The 23,289-nt window shown below is 44.0% G+C and overlaps 1 protein-coding gene across 2 annotated transcripts in view; it reads left to right on the forward strand.

The window, feature by feature from the left end:
• abca4b (ATP-binding cassette, sub-family A (ABC1), member 4b) overlaps positions 1 to 23,068 on the forward strand; it is a 177,857-nt gene extending 154,789 nt beyond the window's left edge. Inside the window, exons 38-50 of one of the 2 annotated variants that reach the window (XM_069939095.1) lie at positions 310 to 425; positions 544 to 691; positions 1,906 to 2,029; positions 7,199 to 7,328; positions 10,034 to 10,151; positions 10,236 to 10,298; positions 10,400 to 10,506; positions 10,685 to 10,826; positions 13,149 to 13,283; positions 16,703 to 16,806; positions 16,894 to 16,986; positions 19,789 to 20,038; positions 21,571 to 23,068. In XM_069939095.1, the coding sequence (XP_069795196.1) occupies positions 310 to 425; positions 544 to 691; positions 1,906 to 2,029; positions 7,199 to 7,328; positions 10,034 to 10,151; positions 10,236 to 10,298; positions 10,400 to 10,506; positions 10,685 to 10,826; positions 13,149 to 13,283; positions 16,703 to 16,806; positions 16,894 to 16,986; positions 19,789 to 20,038; positions 21,571 to 21,732 (1,692 nt within the window). In that variant the 3' untranslated portion in view covers positions 21,733 to 23,068. Of the gene's footprint in view, positions 1 to 309; positions 426 to 543; positions 692 to 1,905; positions 2,030 to 7,198; positions 7,329 to 10,033; positions 10,152 to 10,235; positions 10,299 to 10,399; positions 10,507 to 10,684; positions 10,827 to 13,148; positions 13,284 to 16,702; positions 16,807 to 16,893; positions 16,987 to 19,788; positions 20,039 to 21,283; positions 21,415 to 21,570 lie in introns of those variants that run through there. The other variant, XM_069939094.1, reaches the window with a different exon arrangement.
• Positions 23,069 to 23,289: the final 221 nt, after the last annotated feature.

Here is a 23,289-nt window from a genome sequence, read left to right on the forward strand (position 1 = left end):
CCTGTTTCCTCCCACGTCCCAAAGGCAAGCGTGTTCGTGGGTCTGGATAACGGACCTGTTTCAATGCTTCATCTTCCATGACTCAATGAGAAGTGACCCATTAGATAAAAGGATGTGATGTCATTTGTATAATACTGCATCACATTATTTGAAGACATTCTGGGTTGGTTGAGTCATCCTCAGTATATTGATGGTCGAAGCTAAAGTGAAAAAGTTGAGATGAGTGTTTGTAACTTTTAATTGAAGTTTTGCTTGCAACATTTGTAACACTTCTCTTAACGATGATGCGATTATTTCCCTGTTCCTCAGTGTAATTATTCAGTGACCACTGTAATGGTGGTCTTGATCTTCATCAGCTTCAAGAAGAAAGCTTACATCTCTTCGCAAAACCTGCCTGCATTTGTGGCACTATTATTGCTCTACGGGTAGGTTGCAAAATGAGCAACTCCATCTCCTGTTTCCCCAGCCAATGACTGGTCACAATTCTGCCTCTAAAATGAACACTAGCATCAGGTTTCAAATGCTCCCTCCCTTTTGTTCCAGGTGGGCTGTGACTCCCATGATGTACCCAGCGTCGTTTGTGTTCAATGTTCCCAGCACTGCCTACGTGGCCCTCTCCTGCATCAACCTCTTCATTGGTATCAATGCCAGTGCGGTTACTTTTGTTCTCGACTTGTTTGAAAATAGCAGGGTGGGTTTTCTTTGTGTTTTTGTCTGCCTACTAATTAGACATTTCTTTTTATCCTTTCCCCTGGGGGCAGAGGGAGTGGGATTAGTAGAAAAGTAGCTATACTTTTGTTCAGTGTAATTATTGGTGGGACAAGAGACAAGATATTTAAAACCTAATGACCGGGCTTTTGTCTTGTTAGTAAAAGTACACATTCTGTTATACCTTAATGAAAATACTACTGGATCTACAACTGCATCTGTGAAAACCCACAGGAATTCAACAGAGATGTAAAGGAAAAGTACAGGGTGATTGATGACGCAGCATGAGAAATGTTTGGCACTAACACAATATGATACATAGTTGGCATGAAACAGAGGGGAAGAGCTGGCAAGGATGCAGGGTGGTAACTGTCTGGCAAGGGTTAAAGGTAATAAAAGCAGCTATTGAGCTCAGGCCATGTGTGGACAGTCAAGATGCAGGGCGATAATTAATGTGAAAGTGTACAGCTGGTAGGGATCAAATCAACACAATTAAATTGTTAAAGGATCCCAGAACTGAAACATTGACATCCGTTTCTCACCACCCTTGCTTCTCGATCTGCTGAATCTCTCCAGCTTCTCGTTGTCTGCTATAATTTATTTAGAATGTGGGTTGGTGTGGCGGTTGGTGCAATGGCTTTATAGTGCCAGCAACTGGGGTTCCAATCCTGTGCTGTCTGCAAGAAGTTTGTACATTCTCCCCATGTCTGCGTGGCTCCGGTTTCCTCCCACCGTTTGAAATGTACTGGGGTGTAGGTTAATTGGATGTAAATTGGGCAGCACGGACTGATGGGACTAAATGACCTGTTCACCATGCTCTACTACTCTCTGCTTTCTACCTTCAAGCCAATTTTTTATCCATATAGGCAAGGTTCCATGGATCCCATGCCACATGATTTGATTTAGAAATACAGCATGGTCCTTCTGGCCCACAAGTCCCTGTCACCCAAATATATCCATGTGACCAATTAACCTACTAACCCCCACAGGTTTTTGAAGGGTGGGAGGAAGCGGAGCACTCAGAGGACATCTAAGCAGACACAGGGAGAACGTACAAACTCCTGACAGGCAGCAACGGATTTGAACCTGGGACGCTGGAGCTGTCAGGGTGTCATGCTAACACTGCACTAGCAGTGATCTCCAGATGTGCGGCTTGCCTTCAGCCAGAGCTCAATATTGTTTGTTTATCTGTTCCAGGTTTTCCAGATGTTCAATTCAATGTTAAAAAATGTCCTGATAGTATTTCCACATTTCTGCCTCGGAAGAGGACTAATTGACTTGGCTATGAATCAAGCAGTGACTGAAGTCTACGCGAGGTTTGGTAAGTCTTCACGCTGTATTTCTCAGCCCTGAGATTCTATTGTTCTGCAGTGATAAGAAAAACACTAAATATATCAATTAGAGTGAAAGGAGATTATATTATTGAAAATGAAATCACCATTTTCACACAGGTTTTAACCCTTATTTTAAGTCCCTTAAATGCACTATTTGTCAATAGAGAAATTAGACCATAAGAGCAGAAATAGGCCATTCAGCCCATCAAATCTGCTCTGCGATTTGAATCATGGCTGCTGTATTTTTCGACACCCTTACTAATCAAGAACGTATCAACCTCTGCTTTAAATATACCCAAAGACATGGCCTCCACAGCCGACTGTGGCAAAGACCGCAGGCAGCAACTATCAGCCCCACCTTTGCTAGAAGGTATAAATGTGGCAATTATTGACACTCTCTCAATTTAACCATCATTCGATGGAGAAGCTTTGTGAATCTACGTGACAGATAAGTTGCACCTAGGAAATGTTCAAGTCCATAAATCAAGTGTTTCTGAAGGTTCTGCTTAAACAAGAGTTCATGGAGAGTCAGTGGTAGGTGTGTAAAGGTAAGGCCTGTGCTGAGGAATAGACTGCTTAGCATCAGAGAGGGGGAACTCAGTGGGGGTTGGTGCTCAGGTCAGGTGTGGGGTCAGGAGAGGGTAATGGGAGGGAGGGATCGTGGGGGGGGGGGGAGGGGGCGGGGTGCTGAGTATATCACCCTGGATATTTGAGGCCCGACAGATAATTGCTCACCAGCTACAGTCAAACTGCATCATTCTGTGGCAATGAATGTTGTGAAAAATTAAAACACAGAAATGCTGAAGGGACTCAGCAGGTCTCATGGCGTCCATTGAAGGTAAAGCTATATAACCAATGTTTCGGGCCTTAGCCTTTCTTCAAGGTACATTCATACCTTGAATAAAGGCTCAGGCCAGAAGCATTCACAATATATCTTTACTCCCATTGGACACTGTGAGATCGGCTGAGGTCCTCCAGCATTTCCGTATTTTTACTATAACCACTGCATCTGCAGATTTTTGTGTTTCACCTCAATGAGTGTCATCGACCACTCTACAAATTGGGTATATGGACACAAACCTGCTTTGACATTCATAGTACCAACAAGTCATTAGTATTGACATTTGATACCATGTCAGAAAATAATCTGTTTTATACTAGATTGGTTGAAGAAATGGGTTGAAATGAGCTTTTACTGGAAAGGAGACGATTGTGGCTAGCTTTAATTTGGGACTTGCGATGGTATGCTGACCCATTCTCCTGCTGACCACGCGCTAACAGTGCCCTGGCATTTTCACGGACCGCTGCAGGAACAGAGGAAACTACTGCCTGCATTGTTGCTTTCTGGTCAGAATCCAGCAGCAGCTCCAGGACGTTTGTGACCTGTTCGCAAGAGTTGCACCCCCACCCAGCAGAGCAGCTGCCCAAGACATTTTAGGGATCATTTCATCAAGGTGAAGGAGCCAAATGTTTCTAAATCACGCGTGAACATTCAGCAAACTCCCAGAATGAGAAATTTTCCCATTCTCTGTTTTCTCGTTCAGATACTTGTTTTCGTTTTCCAGATCGCCACGCTACAAACCTTGTTTATTTGAAAAAAAAGTTGGATCTGAAATTTGATTTGAAATCTAGGGAAGTTCAGGATTTTGGTTGCTGAAGGCACAGCCATCAATGGTGGGGTGATTAAATTTGGGAGCACCAATTTGGTGGAGTGAAATGATGTCAAAGGATTCCAAGGGTAGAAGAAATTTCCCCCACACTAGACTGCCTGCCTGCATTTGGCCCATATCCTCTAAAACCAGTGGCTTTATACCTTTCCCCCTCCACCACTGACATACCACCTTAACCAATCCTTTAATAACCACAGAGCAACTATGGCATGGGATGCCATAGTTGCTCTGTGGATAGTAAAGGATTGCTTAAGGTGGTATGTGAGTGGGAAGAAAAATGTTGAGAACTACTGCTCTAAACCCATCCTATCCATGTATACGTCCATTTTGTTTTTCAACTCTGCCAGAGTATCTGCCTCAACCACCTCCTCTGGCCGCCCGTTCCCTACGCCCAACACCCTCTGTGTTTTTAAAAAAAATGACCCCTCAGGTTCCTGTTAATTCTCTCACCTATGTCCTCTGGTTACTGATTCACCTGCTCTGGGCAAAAGGCTCAATGCCTTCACCCGATCTATTCCTCTCACGATTTTGTACACCTCTGTGAGATCACCTCTCATCCTTCTGTGCTCCAGGGAATAAAGCCTTCATCCATTCTACCTCTCCCTGTAGCTCAGGCCTCAAAGTCCCGGCAGCATCCTTGTAAATCATCTCTGCACTCCCTCCAGCTTGACCATCTCTTTCCTGCAACGCAGTCACCAAAATTGGACACAATATTCCAAATGGGACCTCACCAACGTCTCATATAACTGCAACACGACCTCCCAATGTCTATACTCAATTCTCTGACTGATGAAGGCCTAGGTGTCAAAAGCCCTTTTGACCACACCATCTAACTGTGATGCCACATTCAAGGTTCTCTGTACCTGTACTGCTGGATCCCTCTGCTCTGCCACATTCGCCAGAACCCTACCATTCAATGTGTAGGTCCTATCCATGTTAGACCTCCTAAAATTTCATCAACCCATCTGCCTAACCAATCAAGATCCTGCTGAAATCTTTGGCAACCATATTCACTATCTTCAATAGCAGATACTTTTAGTATCGTCCTCAAACTTGCTGATCAAGCGTGTACTTTTTCATCTGAGTCATTGGGTCACATCTTCAGAATAAAATCTCAATCTGATCTGTAAGATTTGCCCTCTCACTCACAAAGCTCTGCTTACTATCCCTCATCAGCCCTTGTCCATCTAAATGCTTGAACATCTCCCTTAGAATGCTCTCTAGTCATTTACCAACCACAGATGTTAGGCTCACTGGCCTGTTGTTTCCAGGCTTCTCCCTGCAGCCAATCTTGAATAGAGGCGCAACATTTACTATTCCGACATCTCACCTGTATTTAGTGATGACTTATAAATCTCATACCACGCATCTGCAATTTCCTCTCCAGCCTCCTACAGTGTCCTTGGGTATATCTGATCAGGTTCAGATGATTTGCTTACCTTCGTGCACATTAGGACCTTTGGCACCTCCTTGACCCTCCTCAAGACACTACCGTGAACTGCCCCAAGGTATATAAAAGCATGAGGGGCATGGATAAGGTGAAAAGTCACAATTCTTTCCCCAAGGAAAGAGTGTCAAAAACTAGAGGGAATAGGTTTAAGGTGAGAGGGGAAAGATTTAAAAGGGACCTGTGGGACAGGTTTTTCACACAGAGAATTTCCGATTTATTGTCAGAGTACATACACATCACATACAACCCAGAGATTTTTTTTCCCTGCAGGTGAGGCAGAATTACCACTTATTAGCAGTGCAAGAAAAAATGTACACAGTGTATACATATAAACAAATAAAGAATTGTAAACAGATTAATGAATGTAAACAAACTGACTAAGCAATACAGAGAGAATTTTAAAAATCAATAAAGTGCACAAGTAAGAGTCCTTAAATAAGTCCCTGATTGAGTTTATTGTTGAGGAGTCTGATGGTGGAGGGGGATCAGCTGTTCCTGAACCTGGTTGGGCAAGTCTTGTGGTACCTGCACCTCTTTCCTGATGGCAGCAGTGAGAACAGAACAGGTGTTGGGTGGTGTGGATCCTTGATGATTGCTGCTGCTCTCTGATGGCAGCATTCCCTTCGAAGGTGGGGAAGGATTTACCTGTGATGTCCTGAGCTGTATCCACTATCATTTGGAGGCCTTTACCCCCATTCCAGACTGTGAAACAGCCGGTCAGCACACTTTCCACCATACCTCTGTAGAAATTTGCCAGGGTTTCTAGTGTTATACCAAACCTCCGCAAACTCTGAGGAAGTAGAGGTGCTGTCATGCTTTCTCCATGAGGATGGTGTGTGCATGGAGGAAGTGGTAGAAGTGGGTACAATTACAATTACAACATTCCACAGTTAGCACAGAGGTTAGTGCCATGCCTTTACAGCGCCACCGATCGGGACCAGGGTTTGAATCCCCCATTCTCTGTAAGGAATTTGTACATTCTCCCCATGTCTGCGTGGGTTTATTCTGGGTGCTCTGGCTTCGCCCCACTGCTCAAAATGTACTGAGGTGCAGGTTAATGGGGTGTAAATTGGGCTACACAGACCTGTGGGCTGAAATGGCCTGTTACAATGCAGAATGTCTAAATTTAAAAGAAAATTAAATTAAAAAAACATTAAAAGGGCATTTTAGAATGTAATGATAGGGAGGGTTTAGAGGTATATGGGCCAAATTTAAGCAAAAGGGACTAGTTCAGATAAGCAGCTTAGTCACCAGGACTGTACTCCATTATTATGCAGTTAGAGAAATGTACTCACTTTACAGAACGTCCAGAGATGTGTATAATACGAACCTATGCCCACCAGTACTGCACCTCAGCATTATAGTTACTGACCCATACCCACTAGTACTGTATCTCAAACCACCAGAACTCTATTCCACTATTACAATAGCAGGCCTGTGCACATCGGCAGCATGTACCAGTGTTTTGTATATCTGTCCAGCAGTACTGTACCCAAGTGTCATAGTAGCAGACCAGTGTCTGGCAGTCTCGTACACCCTTGTCTCGAGTTCGATATGGTCATTGGATAACTGGTTCCAGACCCTCTGGGCTTGATGTCAGATGGGATCCAAGCAACAGGAAATGCATGGACTCATTAGCGGTTGAGATCATCCTCTGCTTCTACTTGATTCTTCCCATTGGCATTATGGATCGCAAAGCATTGGGACAGTCCTAGGTCTTCCCTGGAAATGTTTGTAACACCTTCCCTCTCTGGTCCAGATCCACCCCACTATCACTGGTCCCAACCAATTAGTTGTGCCGAAGAACACTCCGGAATAAAAGTCTTGATTAACTCCCTCTACCGACTCACTGTGTGGCCTTCTCATCTCACAACTCTTTATGTACTCGGAATTAAAAATGAGAACTTTGGGTATTATGCCATGCATGAGCACTGAGAAATCAGTCAATATTTATTCATGGATACAAGCTTAGAATGGTTCTCATTGGTCTGATGTTCATGAGCTAACTAATGAATGTGTCCAATCTTGTTTTGCAGGTGAAGATTTTTATTTCAACCCATTCCATTGGGAATTCATCGGCAAGAACCTAACAGCCATGGCAATCGAGGGGATTGTCTACTTCATTCTGAACCTCCTCTTTCAACACCACTTCTTCCTCTCCCACCTGTACGTACATTTCTTTCCCTGGCTGAGCAGTTCCGTCCTTTATCGCCTGTTCCCACTTAAACCAATATATTTTTCTGCATCCATACCTCATAATCTTTAATATTTTTCTTCTTCGGGCAACTTACTTACTCTCTTGGAAAGATTTATAGATTTTGTTTCAATAAAAGGCTGAGGGAGATTTCTCAACATGCTCATGCAGAACTTATCTCTAACATTATAATTATCAGTATCAATATAAACAGTGGTACGGTTAGCCTAGTGCTTAGTGCAATGTTATTTCAGCACCAGAGATCCAGCGTCTGATCCAGAGCTGACTGTAAGGGTTTTGTACGTTCTCCCCGTGTCTGCATGAGTTTCCTCTGGATGCTTCTGTTTCTTCCCACCCTCCAAAAATATAAGGGGATTGTAGCTTAATTGATGTATTTGCAGCATACAGGCTTGTGGGCCTGAAGGGCCTGTTACCATGCAGTATGTCTAAAATTTTAAAATTAAACTCATAGGAGCAAGTCGAGGCCAGTCTGCCCCTTCAGCCTGGTTTGTCTTTCAGTAAGATCATGGTTGACCCAATCTTGACCCCCAACTCAATATTTCCTGCTTGTTCTCCAAAATATTTGCTTCCCTTAAAGTCCATCTCAGCTTTAAACACATTCAATTACTTCTTCACAGCTCAATCAGGCGAAGAACCTCAAAAATTCACAACCCACAAGAGAAGAAATTCCTCCTCACCTTCATCCTAATTGACTGGCCCATTGACCTGAACTATATCCCCAGTTCCCCTGAGGGAAAACATCTTCTTGGTGTACACCCTATCAATAAGGTCACCCCTCGTTCTTCAAACTAGGACACAATCTGCTGATCCTCGTAAGACAACCTCTTCATTTCTGGAATCAACATCAGACTTATTGGCCAAATCTGAACAAGAAACAGAACTGCAGGACCTACTTTACAGGTCAGACAGCAGCTGTGGAGAGAGAAATGAATGATCTGTTATCAAATGCAAAGCAATCCATTTAGTAAACCTTTTCAGGATTATTTTATTGGCATGTAATAAAACAGAAGTAATAATTTCTCACCACTCCTTACAGGCAGAGAAGGAGAAGCAAAAGAGAGTCCCTTCACAGTCACTGAATGTCCGTGGATTCACCTCCAGTGCCCATTCAGTCTCTGCAGCCACACAGACTTCAATCCCAAGCCATCGTTAACCAGAGCTCCAGATCCAAACCTCCAACACGATCAGGAAGCTTTTAATGCCCAAGGCCCCTTGGGAGTCCTTCTCACCCTTGGCACCCTCTGGCATCCCGGTTCTTGAAGGACCATTAGATCATTCCATAACCTTCTCAACACCGGGGAGTACAGTCCTACCAACTCCATTCATACATCTAACATTCTTTCGTTCATTCATAAGGTGGTCAATGGATCTTCAATGGGACTTGACAATTTTCTCTACTGCCACCTTGTATCATAGATTACCAAAGCTGAAGTATATTGATTAAAGGGCTCTAAATTCTTGAGAGCAGCAACAGTACAAAAAACAGCAGCCACATACATCTGGTGCTTCATTACATCTCAGAGACGTGTTGGAATAGATTGAATCCCTGAGGATATTTTAAGAGGTGGGATTTAGGAAGGAGAGGAGTGTAGTGGAGTGGTAGATGGTTTTAGAGAGGGGTGGGGGTTCCAGAGCTAGGGACTAGGATAGCTGAAGGGATATCTGTCCATGAAAGGATGAAGGAAGTTAGTTGTGAGGGAGGCTCCAGTTTTCAAGGAATGCCATTCTCTGGAAGAGTTGTCCTTCTTGAGGATATTACTAGACTGAGGAGGGGATAGGGCAGGGTGGGATTTCATACCAATTTTGAGCATTTTAATTTCAAGGCACCGGTGAACCAGAAACTATCGCAGGTTCAGAAATGTAAACTAATGAGGACAGTTATACCGTTTGGAGCACAAAACTGGCTTCAACAAAATAAAAGAAAATAGACTTTAATGCAAAATTTTCAGCTGGTTTGCTACTGCACTTTGCATGATTGACCCTCCTGTGTTTATTTGTGTCCCCTTCATCTTATCATTAAAGATGAAAACTGCTCAGGCTTGACATTCCACCCTTCAGTTTACTGCCTATTGATCCCTCTATCTAGCCCAGTGGATCTCAATCTTTTTCTTTAAGCCATCCCTATGCCATCGGTGCTCTGTGATTAGTAAGGGATGGCTTAAAGTGGTATGTGAGTGGGAAGGGAAGGTTGAGAATCGCTGCTCTAGACCCAATTGTAACTGAAATATTTTGTTTGAGAAAAATTGTCATTGGCCCATTTCCTTTGGAGTTTTGAAACCATGCACAGAACAAGTCAATTGGGTACAATTAAAACAGTGGTTTTCAAACTTTTTCTTTCCACCCACATACCACCTTAAGCAATCCCTTACTAATCACAGAGCATTATGGCATCGGGATTACTTAAAGTGGTGTGTGAGTGGAAAGAATAAGTTTGAGAACTACTGATCGAACTGCAGTTTGGCAAAGCTGTGCAACTGTTGGTTCACTGGTCATTGTTGAGGCAATAAAGAGAAGACAAGCGTTTCCTCATGCAATCATCTATTGCCACAGCAATCAGAAGATCATCTGCTCATTCCCCTTGCTCCTTGGCGAGGCCCACCAACCCTTGGTGGTTGTAGTCATCACCTCCAGTTGAATGCCTTCCTATTTAATGCAGGCCAGCAACACTCAGCCACTTGCCCGCCATTGAAGAAGATGATGATGTGGCGAAGGAACGCGAAAGAACTCAGAGTAAAAGCAAGTGCGACATTCTGAAAATAAAGGATCTAACAAAGGTGAGTGGAACCTGCTCAGTTTATTGATAGAGATGGAGGCAAGAGAGTATCACCTTGAACTGAATCTGAATTGTGTTCCCACAGTACTATGCAGGGAAGACCAGGCCTGCCATTGACAGGATCAGTCTGGGTGTTCGACCTGGAGAGGTATGCTTGATCCTCCAAAGGGAAACAATTTGTGCAGGTTGAGAAGCGGGTTGTCACATTTGTTTGTTATCTAAAACACCTACTTTTCTGCTCTACTTTAGTGCTTTGGACTTCTGGGAGTCAATGGTGCTGGAAAAACAACTACCTTCAAAGTGTTGACTGGTGATATACATCCTACATCAGGTGAAGCTACAATAGCAGGATACAGGTACTTCCCACACATTCCTAGACACTGTTGGAAATTAAATCATAATATTTCACAACTGAATCCTCATTGTTTAGGCTGCGCCTTAGGATTTGAACATTTAACGGAAAATAATGATGGTTTTGCTTTCTCTGAAGCTTCGCAGTTTGATTGCGTCTCTGTTTTTGCCTGTCGCCCTCAGTATTCTCACCCACATTGAGGATGTCCACCAGAACATGGGATACTGCCCTCAGTTTGATGCAATTGATGACCTCCTCACAGGCCGCGAGCATCTCGTGCTCTACGCTCGCCTGCGCGGAGTTCCAGAAGACGAGATCGAGCGGGTAATTTGCCCAGGGGTTACTGTGGGGCAGTTTGTGGCAGAGGTGAATGAGTCACTGGTGCATTGAAGGAAAGCGTTTTTGATATACTTTGGGACTGCAGGTGGGGATGGGGCGGGCTTCTGATGTTGCAGTGTCCAACCACTCACAAGAATCATATGGAAGGCTCCGATCTGAAACGGTCATGGTTTCCTCTTGCCGCAGATGCTGCCTGACCCTGCTGGGTGTTTCCAGCCCTTTTTGGTTTTATTTCAGGTTTCCAGCTGCTGCATTATTTTGATGTTTATTTTAGTTGGATTGACACGATCGAAATAAAACCAATCACAATTCAGCCTCCTGTGACAGGGTGTCGAGTGGCATTGTTGTTGGGCAGAAATGGAAACATTGCAAACCAAAAGCTGCAAATACGTGCACGACAGGAAAATTGATCTTTTGGAAATTCAATTTTTTTTTAAAGCAACATTTAAAATCTAACTACAGTGAATGGTTTACCAGTTGTAGCCTTCGAGCAGAGTAGGTCACCCACTCATCCAGAATCACCTCTTCCTACTTTCCCATTTTCTGATCAAAAGGCCAAGTGAATCCTCCAGAATTAAAATCCTCAACCCGGAAAACTCACTTTCTTCCCAATATTGACATGGTCATCCAAGAAACCTGTCAGCATTGCCAAGCTCCAAGCAAAGCAGAAAACAGCTTTGGCTTTTTGAAAATTCTATGAAAGGATATTAGAGGTCTGTCCCATTGATATTTCCTTCACTATGTACTGAAAAGTATAGGGGAGCCAGGCATCCCTCTACAATCTCCTCTTGATGTGCCGCTTCTAAACCAACAAAAATAAAGAAGAAAAACACCAAAACTGAGGAATTAATGAGCCACTGGAAGTACTCAGTGGGTCAAAATTCCTCTTTTGTCACATAATAAGTACTCCCATTCTGTCCACGTTTGCCTGCCGTAAAGGCACACCAAGAGGTGCCTCTAGCATAGCTGAGAACCCCCAATGATAAGAAGCAAAAGGGAGTTCCTTCCGAGACACTGATGGTCTGTGGATTCGCCTCCTCTACTCCCGCAATCCCTGTGGCCGCATGGCCACCTGTCTGTTCCATCAGGTGGTCACCACTTTGCAGTCTCTGATCCAGTAAAGAAGCTGACAGCACCCAAGGCCCTTCATGCCATGACGCCCTCTCAAATCCTGGTTACCATGAGCCTGGGACCTGGTGTGAGTCTCTCAACCCCTCACTGGTCCGCTACCATGATCACCTTCTCCATAAGGGTTGTCTCCACGCTTCTCCTTCTTGGCATTAGGTGGTGGAGAGCAGTGTTCTCTTGTTTCTGGTGCCCCCTCCCCTCCCCAAGCCCACAATTCACATGATCCAATGGCAAACATGGATACTGCCATTCTTGGGTGCCATAATCTTTGAATAGATTTTAAAAACAACACTGCGATTTAAATCCTGAACGTGAATGTTGGTTTCATGTCCAGGCAGTAGGACCCCACGGAGGATTGCCATGTCTCTGCTCCCCACTTTCCTCGGGTCCGCACAAGGGGCAGAGTTGCCATTACATCAGCTCCAGGAACATCGCTATATTTCTCCTGTCAGGCAGCGTTTCGAGTCAGAACCCTTTGTAAATACTATGAGCTATAGAACCATAGAACACTACAGCACTGAAAACAGACCATTTGGCCCTTCTAATCTGTGCCAAAACATCATTCCACTAGCCCCACTGACCTGCATCCATTCCATTACCCTCCCATCCATGTGTCTAATTTATTCTTAAAACCTGAGTGAGCTCACATTTACCACATCCCACCACTCTCTGAGTGAAAGGTTCCCACTAATGTTCCCCCTAATCCTTTCTCCTTTCACCCTAAAGCCATGTCCTCTTATATTTATCTCTCCTAATCTAAGTGAAAAAAGCCTACTCATATTTACTGTCTATACCCCTCATAATTTGTAAACCTTTATCAAATCTCCCCTCATTCTTCTTCGCTCCAAGGAATAAACTCCTAACCTGTTTAATCTTTCCTTGTAACACAACTCCTGAAGACCCAATGATATATGATCCAAAAAGAACCTCATTTATTAAATTAAAACAACTTGCATTTATATAGCACCATGAATTAGGTAAAACATCTGACTGACTGACTGAGCTTGACACTCACCCCCATCCTCCCACTCGATTACAGTGTATAAAATGTAACTTGTGTGCTACAGAAGGTATGAGCCTGTGCACTTAAACAGAGACAGTCGTGCTCTTCCTCATCCAGGATCACCTGCCTACAACACTCAAACATAAAGTGCTAATTCTTTGTCAAACCCCATCCAGGTCTCCAACTGGGCGATTGAGAAGCTGGATCTTATGGAGTATGCTGATCGAACAGCTGGCACATACAGCGGGGGCAACAAACGCAAGCTCTCCACAGCCATCGCTCTCCTCGGTTGCCCTCCAGTCGTGTTGCTGGTAGGAAACTTGGCCTTTTTCTATTCTCACATTTCACCGTCTTAGGGCCGGAAGAAGGATGAAACTATTTAACAAGAAAAGTAAGCCTTTACATAGTGCCCTTTCATCAGAATGTTCCCAATATTCCTCCAACCTGAATCCTGGAACCATGTAACATTACAGCACAGAAAACAGGCCCTTCACCCCTTCTAGTCTGTAGTGAACTATAATTCTGCCAAGTCCCATTGACCTGCACCCTGTCCATAGCCCTCAATACCCCTTCCATCCATGCACCTGTCCACATTTTTCTTAACTGTTAAAATTGTGCCTGCATTCACCACTTTGTTCCATACTCTCACCACCTTCTGTGTGAAGAAATTCCCCGTTTTCCCTAAAATCTCTCCCCTTTTACCCTTAACCCACATCCACTGTTTTGTATCGCTACTAACCTCAGTGGAAAAGGCCTACTTGTATTTACTATGTCTATTCCCATCATAATTTTGAATAAATGTATTAAACCTTCCTGCATTGTTCTATGCTCTAAGGAATAAAGTCCCTTCCCTTTAACCAAGTCCCTGAAGTTTGGGCAACATCCAAGTAAATCTTCTTTGCACTCTTTCTATCTTATTGATATCTTTCCTGTAGTTTGGAAACCAAAACGGCACACAATACTCGAAATATGGCCTCACCAATATCTTACACAATTTTACCACAACATCCTAACTCCTAGACTCAAGGCTTTGATTTATGAAGGCCAATATGCCAAAAGATCTCTTAGGGAATTATATATCTGTATTCCTAGATCCCTCTGTTTGACTGCACTCGTCAGCGAGCTACAATTTATTGGTGTTTGGTTTGTCCTTCTAAAATGCAACACTTCACTCTTAAGAAATACAGTTAAGGAATGCATAGTCAGAAACAAGGCTTCCAAAGCATGCTCTGTAAGCTCTCATGAGCAGCAATTTGAGCCCAAGAGTCGGGACATCATGTTGGCCAAACCACACCTGGACGATTGTGGGTAATTCTGGTCACTCTGTTGCAGGAAGGATGAGATTGAGCTGGAGGGGGCGGGGCGGGGGGGGGGGGGGGGGGAGGTGGTGCTGGGTGCAGAAGAACGCACATGAATGTTGCCTGGACTGGTGTTCTTGAGTTCTAGGGAGAGAGAATGGGGTCAGTTGAGGTAGACAACCTGGTCAGCATGGATGAATTGAACTGAGAGGCCTTTTTCAGTGCTGTAAAGTTCTATGGCTTAACAGAAGTATAGATGATACAAGGGATTTAGATGGAGTTGACAGCCAGCACCTTTTTCCCCGAGAAAATACTAGAGGACCTGTTTAAGGTGAGTGGAGGAATGTTTAGGGGAGATGTCAGAGGTAAGGTTTTTTTACACAGAGAGTGCTGGGTTCCTGGATTGTATTGCCAGGGGTTGTAGTGAAGGCTGGAACAATAGGGACATTTAAAAAGCTCTGAGAGAGGTACGTGGATATAAGAAAAATAGAAGGGTTTGGGTGTGAGTGAGGTAAGGATTAGATTGTTATGGAAAAGATTTACATAGATCTGCACAACATCATGGGCTGAAGGGCCTGTACTGTGCTGTAATGTTCTATGACTGTTAAAATTAAACATTTACCAGTTTCAGTGTCTGGTTTTAAGACAGTTAGAATCTTTCTTGTGGAAAGAAACAGAATCCTCTCAATAATGTATCTGACAGCAAGAAGGTTGTTGTGTTATAAGTACAGATGTGCTTAAGACCATCTTGTATCTCTTCAGAAATGTCATTGGAACAACTCCAAGTTGCACAATAACAAGTATTGATTCTCCTTCTTTACTATTGGGTTAGTTCTCCTGAAATTCCTTGCTGGATACTATTCTGGGAACTCCATCACCACTCTTGGCAATGGGCTAAAGGAAAAGTTCAACATTTTTGTTTGGTCATTAGCAATGAGCAACAAAGGAGGCCTAGCCAGTATTAAAGTGGATAGGCTTTTTCAATTAAGAAAGGGGGAGATTCAAACTAGAGGACATGGTTTAAGATTGAAGGGGGAAAATTATAAGGGGAACATGAGGGGAAATTTCTTTACGCAGAGGGTGGTGGGGATGTGGAATGAGCTTCTGGCAGACGTGGTCGAGGCGGGATCATTGGTTACATTTAAGGAAAGACTGGATCGTTACATGGATAGGAGGGGACTGGAGGGGTATGGACCGGGTGCATGTCAGTGGGACTAGGAGGGTGGGGATTTGCTACGGCATGGACTAGTAGGGCCGAACTGGCCTGTTCTGTGCTGTAAGTTATATGGTTTTATATCTCCCACAGACTGAGAGCAAAGTGTGCACATATCCGACTTCAGTGAAATTCAGTTCCAGCAGGCAGCCATCTAATGCTCATATTCAAGTCCAGAGTTTAGAATAGAGCAATTCTCATGGTTATTAAAAAAAAACCTGAACCAATCACCTCTGGCAGATTGGCCTTTGTAACAATGGAACAATTGCCCTGTTATTCCTTCACTCTTTCTCAGTTATCTAATCATCAAATTGTGTCTGATTAGTGTAAACCATAGGCCTGCCCTGCCATTCAATCATAGCTGATCCATTTGCCCTCTCAGCCCCACTGGCTGGCTTTCCTCCCATAACCTTTGATGTCCTGGGTAAAGAATCTCTGTCTTAAATACAACCAATGGCTTGGCCTCCACAACCACCAGTGGCAACAAATTCCATAGATTTCCCACCTAGCTGAAGAAATTCCTCTGCATCTCTGTTCTAAGCGGATGCCCTTCAATCCTGAAGTTGTGCCCTCTTGTCCTTGACTCTCCTATCATGGGAAACAACCATTCTACATCTACTCTGTCCACGCCTTTCAATATATCAAAATATTTCAATTAGATCCTCAATCATTCACCCAAATTCTAGTTAGTACAGGCCAAGAGCTGTCAAACGCTCCCATTCATTTCCAGAATCATCCCTGTAAACTTCCTCTGAACTCTCTACAATGTTAGCACATCTTTTCTAAATGGGGAGCCCAAAACTGCTCATAATACTCCAAGTGAGATCTCACCAGTGCATTATAAAGCTTCAACATGGCATCCCTACTCTTATATTCTATTCCTCTTGAAATGAATGCCAGCTTTGCAATTGCTTTCTTCACCACCAACTCTACATGTAAGTTTACCTTCAGGCTCTCCTGCACAAGGACTCCCAGGCCATTTTGCATCTGGGTATTTTAAATTTTATCTCCGTTTAGAAAATTGTCTGCCCATTTAATTTTTTTCTACCGAAGTCCATGACCATATGCTTTCTGTCATTGTATTTCATTTTCTACTTCTCTGTCCATTTTCCTAATCTGTCTAAGCCATTCTGCAACCTCCCTGTTCTGTCAACACTAGTGTGTGTGTGTGTGTGTGTGTGTGTGTGTGTGTGTCTAAGATGTTCACTTATCCCATCAGGATGAACCAACGACTGGGATGGATCCAAAGACTCGGCGATTCCTCTGGGACTGTCTCCTTGGTGTTATCCGAGAAGGAAGAGCTGTGATGTTGACCTCACACAGGTGAGTGAGCTGCTTGGTACCCACCTGTTGGTTTACTCCCTGTACGTTAGATATCTGGAAGTCACTGAAATCTCTGCTCACTTACAGCATGGAAGAATGTGAGGCTCTCTGCACACGACTGGCCATAATGGTGAATGGCCAGTTCAAATGCCTTGGTACCATACAGCACCTGAAATGCAAGTAAGTCTGGATTCCTGTTATCTTCTCCAGTGCATTGCTACATGGCCGAATCCATAAGTATTGAGTCTTGGGTTTGAGACTGCAGAGTGCCTTTTACGTCATCCATCAATTTACCTTGGTGCCTTTTCCACAAGATAGAAATTTGGTCCTGAGGAATAAAACTTATCCATGTGATTTTAATTTTGGATGTAAACTCATCCCTGTTTCTGATAACACAAGGAAAAAACTTGGATAAGTCCAGCACTTATAATTCTTTGTGGAAGAGCTCGCCTGGTACTTTGCTCTGCTGCAAAGGCAAGTACCTGCCAGGGACCATCCATTTTAAATCCACACACCAGTGCCGCTCTGAGATGCATTTCCATGGCCTCATCTACTGCCAAATCAAGGCCTCCCGCAAATTAGAGGAAAAAACTCCTAATATTCCATCTCAGAAGGCTCCAACTGGATGGCATTAACATTGGATTCTCTACTTTTATTAACCCCCCCCTCCCCTGGTGTAGTGTGGATTGTGGAAGGTCATGTGGATCTCTCCGCCTGGAACCTAGTGGGAATGTGAATTGTGGAGAATCACTCTCTCCGTCTGGAACTTAAGCAGAGGTCACCTGCCGATCACGGTTGGACCCTGCCCACCTATTTGTGCACACCTGACTATTGCCCACTTTAATCATCTAGTGGTTATCTGGGCCAGACCCTCTAGTTTACTGCACTATATAGTCCACCACATGGAGCAGCTCTTTCTATTTTGCTCTTCAGTCCTGAGATGACCCCTGCTCTACTCCAGGTCATGAACTGTGGACAATGCTGGAGGAGTCATTGGTAAGGTATGAACTTCACAGGGAATGGGGCTGTTAGATAGCATTGGAGCCATGTCCAAGTTATGCAAGGAATATCAGATTGTAATCCTTGGTTGTGATAAGTCTGTACACAGTTGCTAGTATCAATAGTGTTAAGCCTGATGTTATGAGCCCAAAGGACCCCAAAACCCAAAACAAAAGTTATTATTAATCAACTTTAAACACGAAAATAGAATCAAACTTTAACTTATCTCTATACTTAACTAACCCAAATGAACCCCCTTCTAATTCTAACCGCATGTGTATGATGTGTGTGTAAATTTAAGTAAAGTTCTTTGGTTCACAGTTCAATCTCACCTCCTTCTTCCAAGTTCTCTAGATGCAGGCAATTCTTATACTGTGCACAGAATTTAACATGTATAAAGTTCACCAGGCTTTGGTGATCGAAAGTTCAGGAAGGTTCTGTTAGGGTTTGCAGAGAGAGATTTGTTATTCCAGGATTTCCACAACTGAGGTACCACCATTAGTCACCTCAAGGTCTCGGTGATGAAACTTGCCCCATCAAGGTTTTCCAGATGGTAACCTCTTTCTTCAGGCTACCACATAGTTCCTTTCTATTCCTCTTATTCCAAGAGAAACATCAGACGGATAGCACTTCCAGCCATCCACTGCTCTGGAACTTTCTGTTTCCAACCAGCTCTTCCTGGCTTGCACTGTTCAGCTCCTTTCAGTGTCAGACACACAAGCTGAGAGGGCTTCTTCTCTCCACCCGCCCCCCTCTCTCTCTCTCTCCAATTGGCAACTGCCAGAAAGCCATGTGACTCACTTGCAAAAATCCCCCGCCTTCTTCAGCAAACCACAAGGGTTCTCCTCTCTTGGTCAAGCTGTTGTCGTAGATAAACAAAACTCAGGAGTGATCTTTCTGTGAACACACTATAAGTACTTGCAAAACAGCCAGTTTGTCTCCTCCAAAACAATGGCTATTCATTTCATGATGTCATTTCAATTAGCACCTATTTGTGAAATGTGCACATCACATTCTCGAGATCCTGCAATGTTACTGAATTCTTCAGTCTTTCAAATAAGATCTGTTTTAAAATGTGTGTATGTATGTAGCCTACTGTAATCTTACCAAAATTCCTCCCAGTATTTATCCATTACACTGGGTTCTACTATGTTTGAGTGTAAGCAGTTGCTAGTATTAGTAGTGTTAAGCCTGATTGACTGATTGAACTGTATTTTGTGATTGAGAGTATTAGTGTGTGGTATGCACGTTGTTATCCCTTTATATGTGTTTTAATAAAGATCCTTCCTGTGTCAAGACTCGTTGCTCTTTGAACCCACCAAACTTTTCCTTTCCCACACACCTGGTCTCTCTCTTTCCTTATCCCTCTATCTCCTTTCTTCTAGCTTCCAACCCCCTTTCCTTTCTTCTCCTACTAGAGAGCAATCCTGAGCCCTCACCCCTCTCCCCTATCACTTCTCAACTTTTACCCTCTCAAGCGATATCCACCTGATACCTCTTACCTGTTGGACTGTGGTCCTCCTTTCTCCTTCTCTTACCCATTTCTCCCCCCCCCCCCCCCACCCCCGCGCCTCGCCCCAGCATTTTATTCTGGCATTTACCTGTTTTTCTTGAGTCCTGACAAAGGGCTCAGGCTCAAAATGTTGATTGCCGTTTACTTCCTATAGATGCTGAGTTTTCCCAGCACCTTTGAGTGCTGCATTCAACGCCAGCATCTGTAGATTTTACTCTTTAATGACTGAAATAATCTGGTGATTTTCACCTGATCTCTAGCTTACTATAGATGAACTGCTCAGTCTGCTCATACCATCTGGGGAAAGTCATCTCGGAAAATTAACTGCTCATCAGTCACGTTTTGCTCCATCCATTGGTTATTCCATGTTCCCTCCTTAAAGACGTCGCTGATCAAGGTTTGGTGGAAGGAGTGATTCTGTACGATGGGAATGCACTTTATTAGTTGCTGATCTACTTTCCATCCAATAGGTTTGGAGACGGCTATGTGGTGACTCTGAAGATCAAAGGCAGTCAGCCTGGAGCTTCACCTGACCTGAATGCGGCTGAAATGTTTATCAAGAGCAACTTCCCTGACAGCCTGCAAATAGAGAAACATCACAGCACTCTCCAGTACCAGCTCTCTTCTTTATCATTGGTCAAAATCTTCCAGTTAGTGATCTCCAACAAAGAGCAGCTGAGAATCGATGAATATTCAGTCTCTCAAACAACTTTAGACCAGGTAATCAATTCCATCGGTAAACCATTCCGGTAGATAAGCAGACAATGGCTCCACGGGATATTGTGGCTCCATCCGCCGCATTAGCGTGGATCTCCCAGTGGCCACCCATTTCAATTCCCCATCCCATTCCCTTGCTGGCATGTCTCTCCATGGTCTCATGCGCTGCCACCCACAAGTTAGGGAACAACACCTCATCTTCCAACCATATGGCATTAATATCGACTTCTCAGACTTTCATTAACCAAGCCCCCCCCCCCCACACTTCTTTCCCCACTGCCTTCCCCCAGCTCTGCCTCTCCCTTCCTCCCTTTTGCACAGGCATGATCAATTCTCACCTCTTCCCTTATCTTTCCCCCACCATCACTCTTCCCCACCCCCCCTCTCTCTTTTGTTGGTCTGGATTCCTGCCCCAGCCAGCTTTGAGTGAATTCTGAGACTTTCTGAGATTTCCTGCTTCTGGATTCTGCTTATTCCTTGAAGAAGGGCTCAGGCCTGAAACGCTGGCGATATAGCTTTGCATTTTTTTTGGATGCTGTAAGTCCGGCTGAGTTCTTTTGCTGTGTTTTTACAATAATCTGTTGAACTTTATCAAAGTGGTGACCTCCTAATTAAACCTTTCTTGAGATCTCGTGTGCAGTTGCAGGACATTAATAACTCCCAACAATTTCTTATTATAACATGGAAATGCAAACAGACACAAAGGACAGTGTACACAGGAAAGTGCAGACGCTGGAAGGAACCAAGGGAGGGGTTGGGGGTGGGGGAGGGTCGAGGAACATTAGCAGGAGGAAAAGTAGGAGACTGCTTGGCCCTCTGAGCTCCTCCAGCAGATTGTGTTAAGCTGCCAAGGACAGTCCATTCTGACTAAGAAGAATGATGCCAGCAAATCCTGGGTGGCATGGTTAGCACAATGCTGTTACAGCGCCAGCAACCCGGGTTCGAATCCGATGCTGTCTGTGAGGAGTTTTGATGTTCTCCCCGTGTCTGCGTGGGTTTCCTCTGGGTACTCCAGTTTCCTCCCACCATTTTTAAATGGAGCGGGTTGAAGGTTCATTGGTGTATTTGGGGGCCACGGGCTCATGGACTGGGAAGGCCTGTTACATCGAAATATATACTTGTTCTCCTCCTTCAGCAAACGTAGCTTCCCGTCTACAGCCATTAACTCACCCTCACCAGCGTATCTTCCATTTCCTGCACATTCCCTACCTGTTATTTTCATTGGACTCTTCATTCTTCTTCCTCAAGGAAATTTCCTGTTGTTAAGCAGAGACAGACACTTGCCACGTCTCCTTCATTCAAGAGCAGGACTTCACTCAATCTACAATGCATTACGAAAATATTACTTAATGCACCAGCGAACATATCCACACACTAAGGGTGGCCTTCATAAAAATAAATTGTTGCTTTGCTTTAAAAAAAAAGGGACTGTGTGAGTTTAAAAATGTTGTACACTTACCAACGGGCTCCTGTACTTGCTTGCGTTGGCTATTTGTCAAACTCTGATGGTTTACGATTGATTCACCTCCGCCCAGGTCTTTGTGAACTTTGCCAAACAGCAAACAGCTGAAGACGAAAACCTTGCTCTCCATCCCCGTGCAGCAGGGGCCAGGCGGGAAGTGAAAGTGACTCCAGCTCCGATGGACTCCACAGCCAGCCCTGCCACCATCGACTCAAACAAGGAGAAGAAGTCATGAGGAAGTGCCAACATAGCCTCAGTGAACAGATTGCATGTGGACTGAATTGCAAAAGGTTCTGATGTCTCTCCTGTGGTGATTTCATTAAGAGAGACCGTACATGTGCTGAATCTTCATCAGCCATTCACAACCTTTTTTTGGCTATGTCCCCCATAGGACTCTGCTCAAAGTTTATGGGCCCCCTTCCCTCTGAAACCATCAAGTTTCGTTGGTTTCTTCCATCCTTCTCTCCTACCGATGACATTAAAAAAAAACATCAAAAATATTTTATAAATTCAGTCCATGGCCCTCCTGAAATGTGCTGTGGTCCCTGGGGGGTGGGGGTAGTATAGACCCGTCGAGAATGAATGCTCTATATTATTGGGGCAGCACGGTTAGTGTAGTGGTTAGTGCGACGCTGTTACAGCACCAGCGACTGGGGTTTGAATCTGGTGCTGTCTGTAGAGTTTGTACCTTCTCCTCGTGTCTGCGAGGGTTTCCTCCAGGTGCTCTGGTTTCCTCCCTTCCTCCCACCATTCAAAGTGTACTGGGGGTGAGGGGTTGTGGGTGTAGGTGAATTGGGTGTAATTGGGTGTCATGACCAGAAGGGCCTGCTACCATGCCATAAGTCAAAATTTTAAATTTAAATTTAATTTATCAACATGGCTGCAACTACCAGGGGCTACAAAACTTGGACAGCGACTTGCTGACTAGTGAACTGTCCCATCTCAATGCCATGCATGTAGAATTGGAAAGAAAGGTCTAGCTGTGACTGAGTCTGGTAATGATAAGCACACTTGGCTGTGGCCATTTCTCACAGTCATGACAGAATACAGCAACAGTGAAATCTTTCCATGTTTAAAACCTTGTGACCATATTATTCGACATTATTAAATGTGGCTGGTTCTCTACCTATCTCATACCCAGAAGCTCTAAATAGAAATGTCAAGTGTCTGGCTGGGCAGAAATAAAAAAAAATGAAGGAGGAGGTAGTTGGATTTTCTCAGGGCACCCCTCCCAAAAAGCTTGAAACCACAGATACCAGAAAACAAAAGCACAAACAGGAAACACTGGAAATGTTCAACAGGTCAGGCAGCATCTGAATTGCCAACCTGGCATTCTCCATCGTTGTTCCCTGCCCTGCTGGCCATTTACAACGTCAAATCTGGCCGTCACATTCCCTGTGCTACCAGCAGTGCTCCTCAAGAAGGGCATAAAAGCCGCTATACAAACGCAAGTCTGTTTCTTTAATATGAATCATGGGTTTATGACTTTTCTGTCACATTGATTGATGAACTCTTCCTCCACAGTTTCATTTTCATAGGGGTCCTCAGTATTAAAGCTTGTTCCCACAGTTGACGTGTGCATAAGTGTGTTTGTTCTCTGGATTCTGCAGTGTTAAGACCCTGGCAAACTATGGCCTGACATCAGACCCATAGTCCTGCAGTACAAAGAGATCATACTATTTATTAAAAAGAGATTTACAGTATCTTTTAGGTCCTGTGGTCATTAAGAAAGAGTCAAAAAATAATAGATTTGATGCTATAAAGTTCCAATGTCAACCACACAGGTGTTTGT

This window comes from Narcine bancroftii, chromosome 5 (genome assembly GCF_036971445.1).
Source record: "Narcine bancroftii isolate sNarBan1 chromosome 5, sNarBan1.hap1, whole genome shotgun sequence".
Taxonomy (NCBI): domain Eukaryota; kingdom Metazoa; phylum Chordata; class Chondrichthyes; order Torpediniformes; family Narcinidae; genus Narcine; species Narcine bancroftii.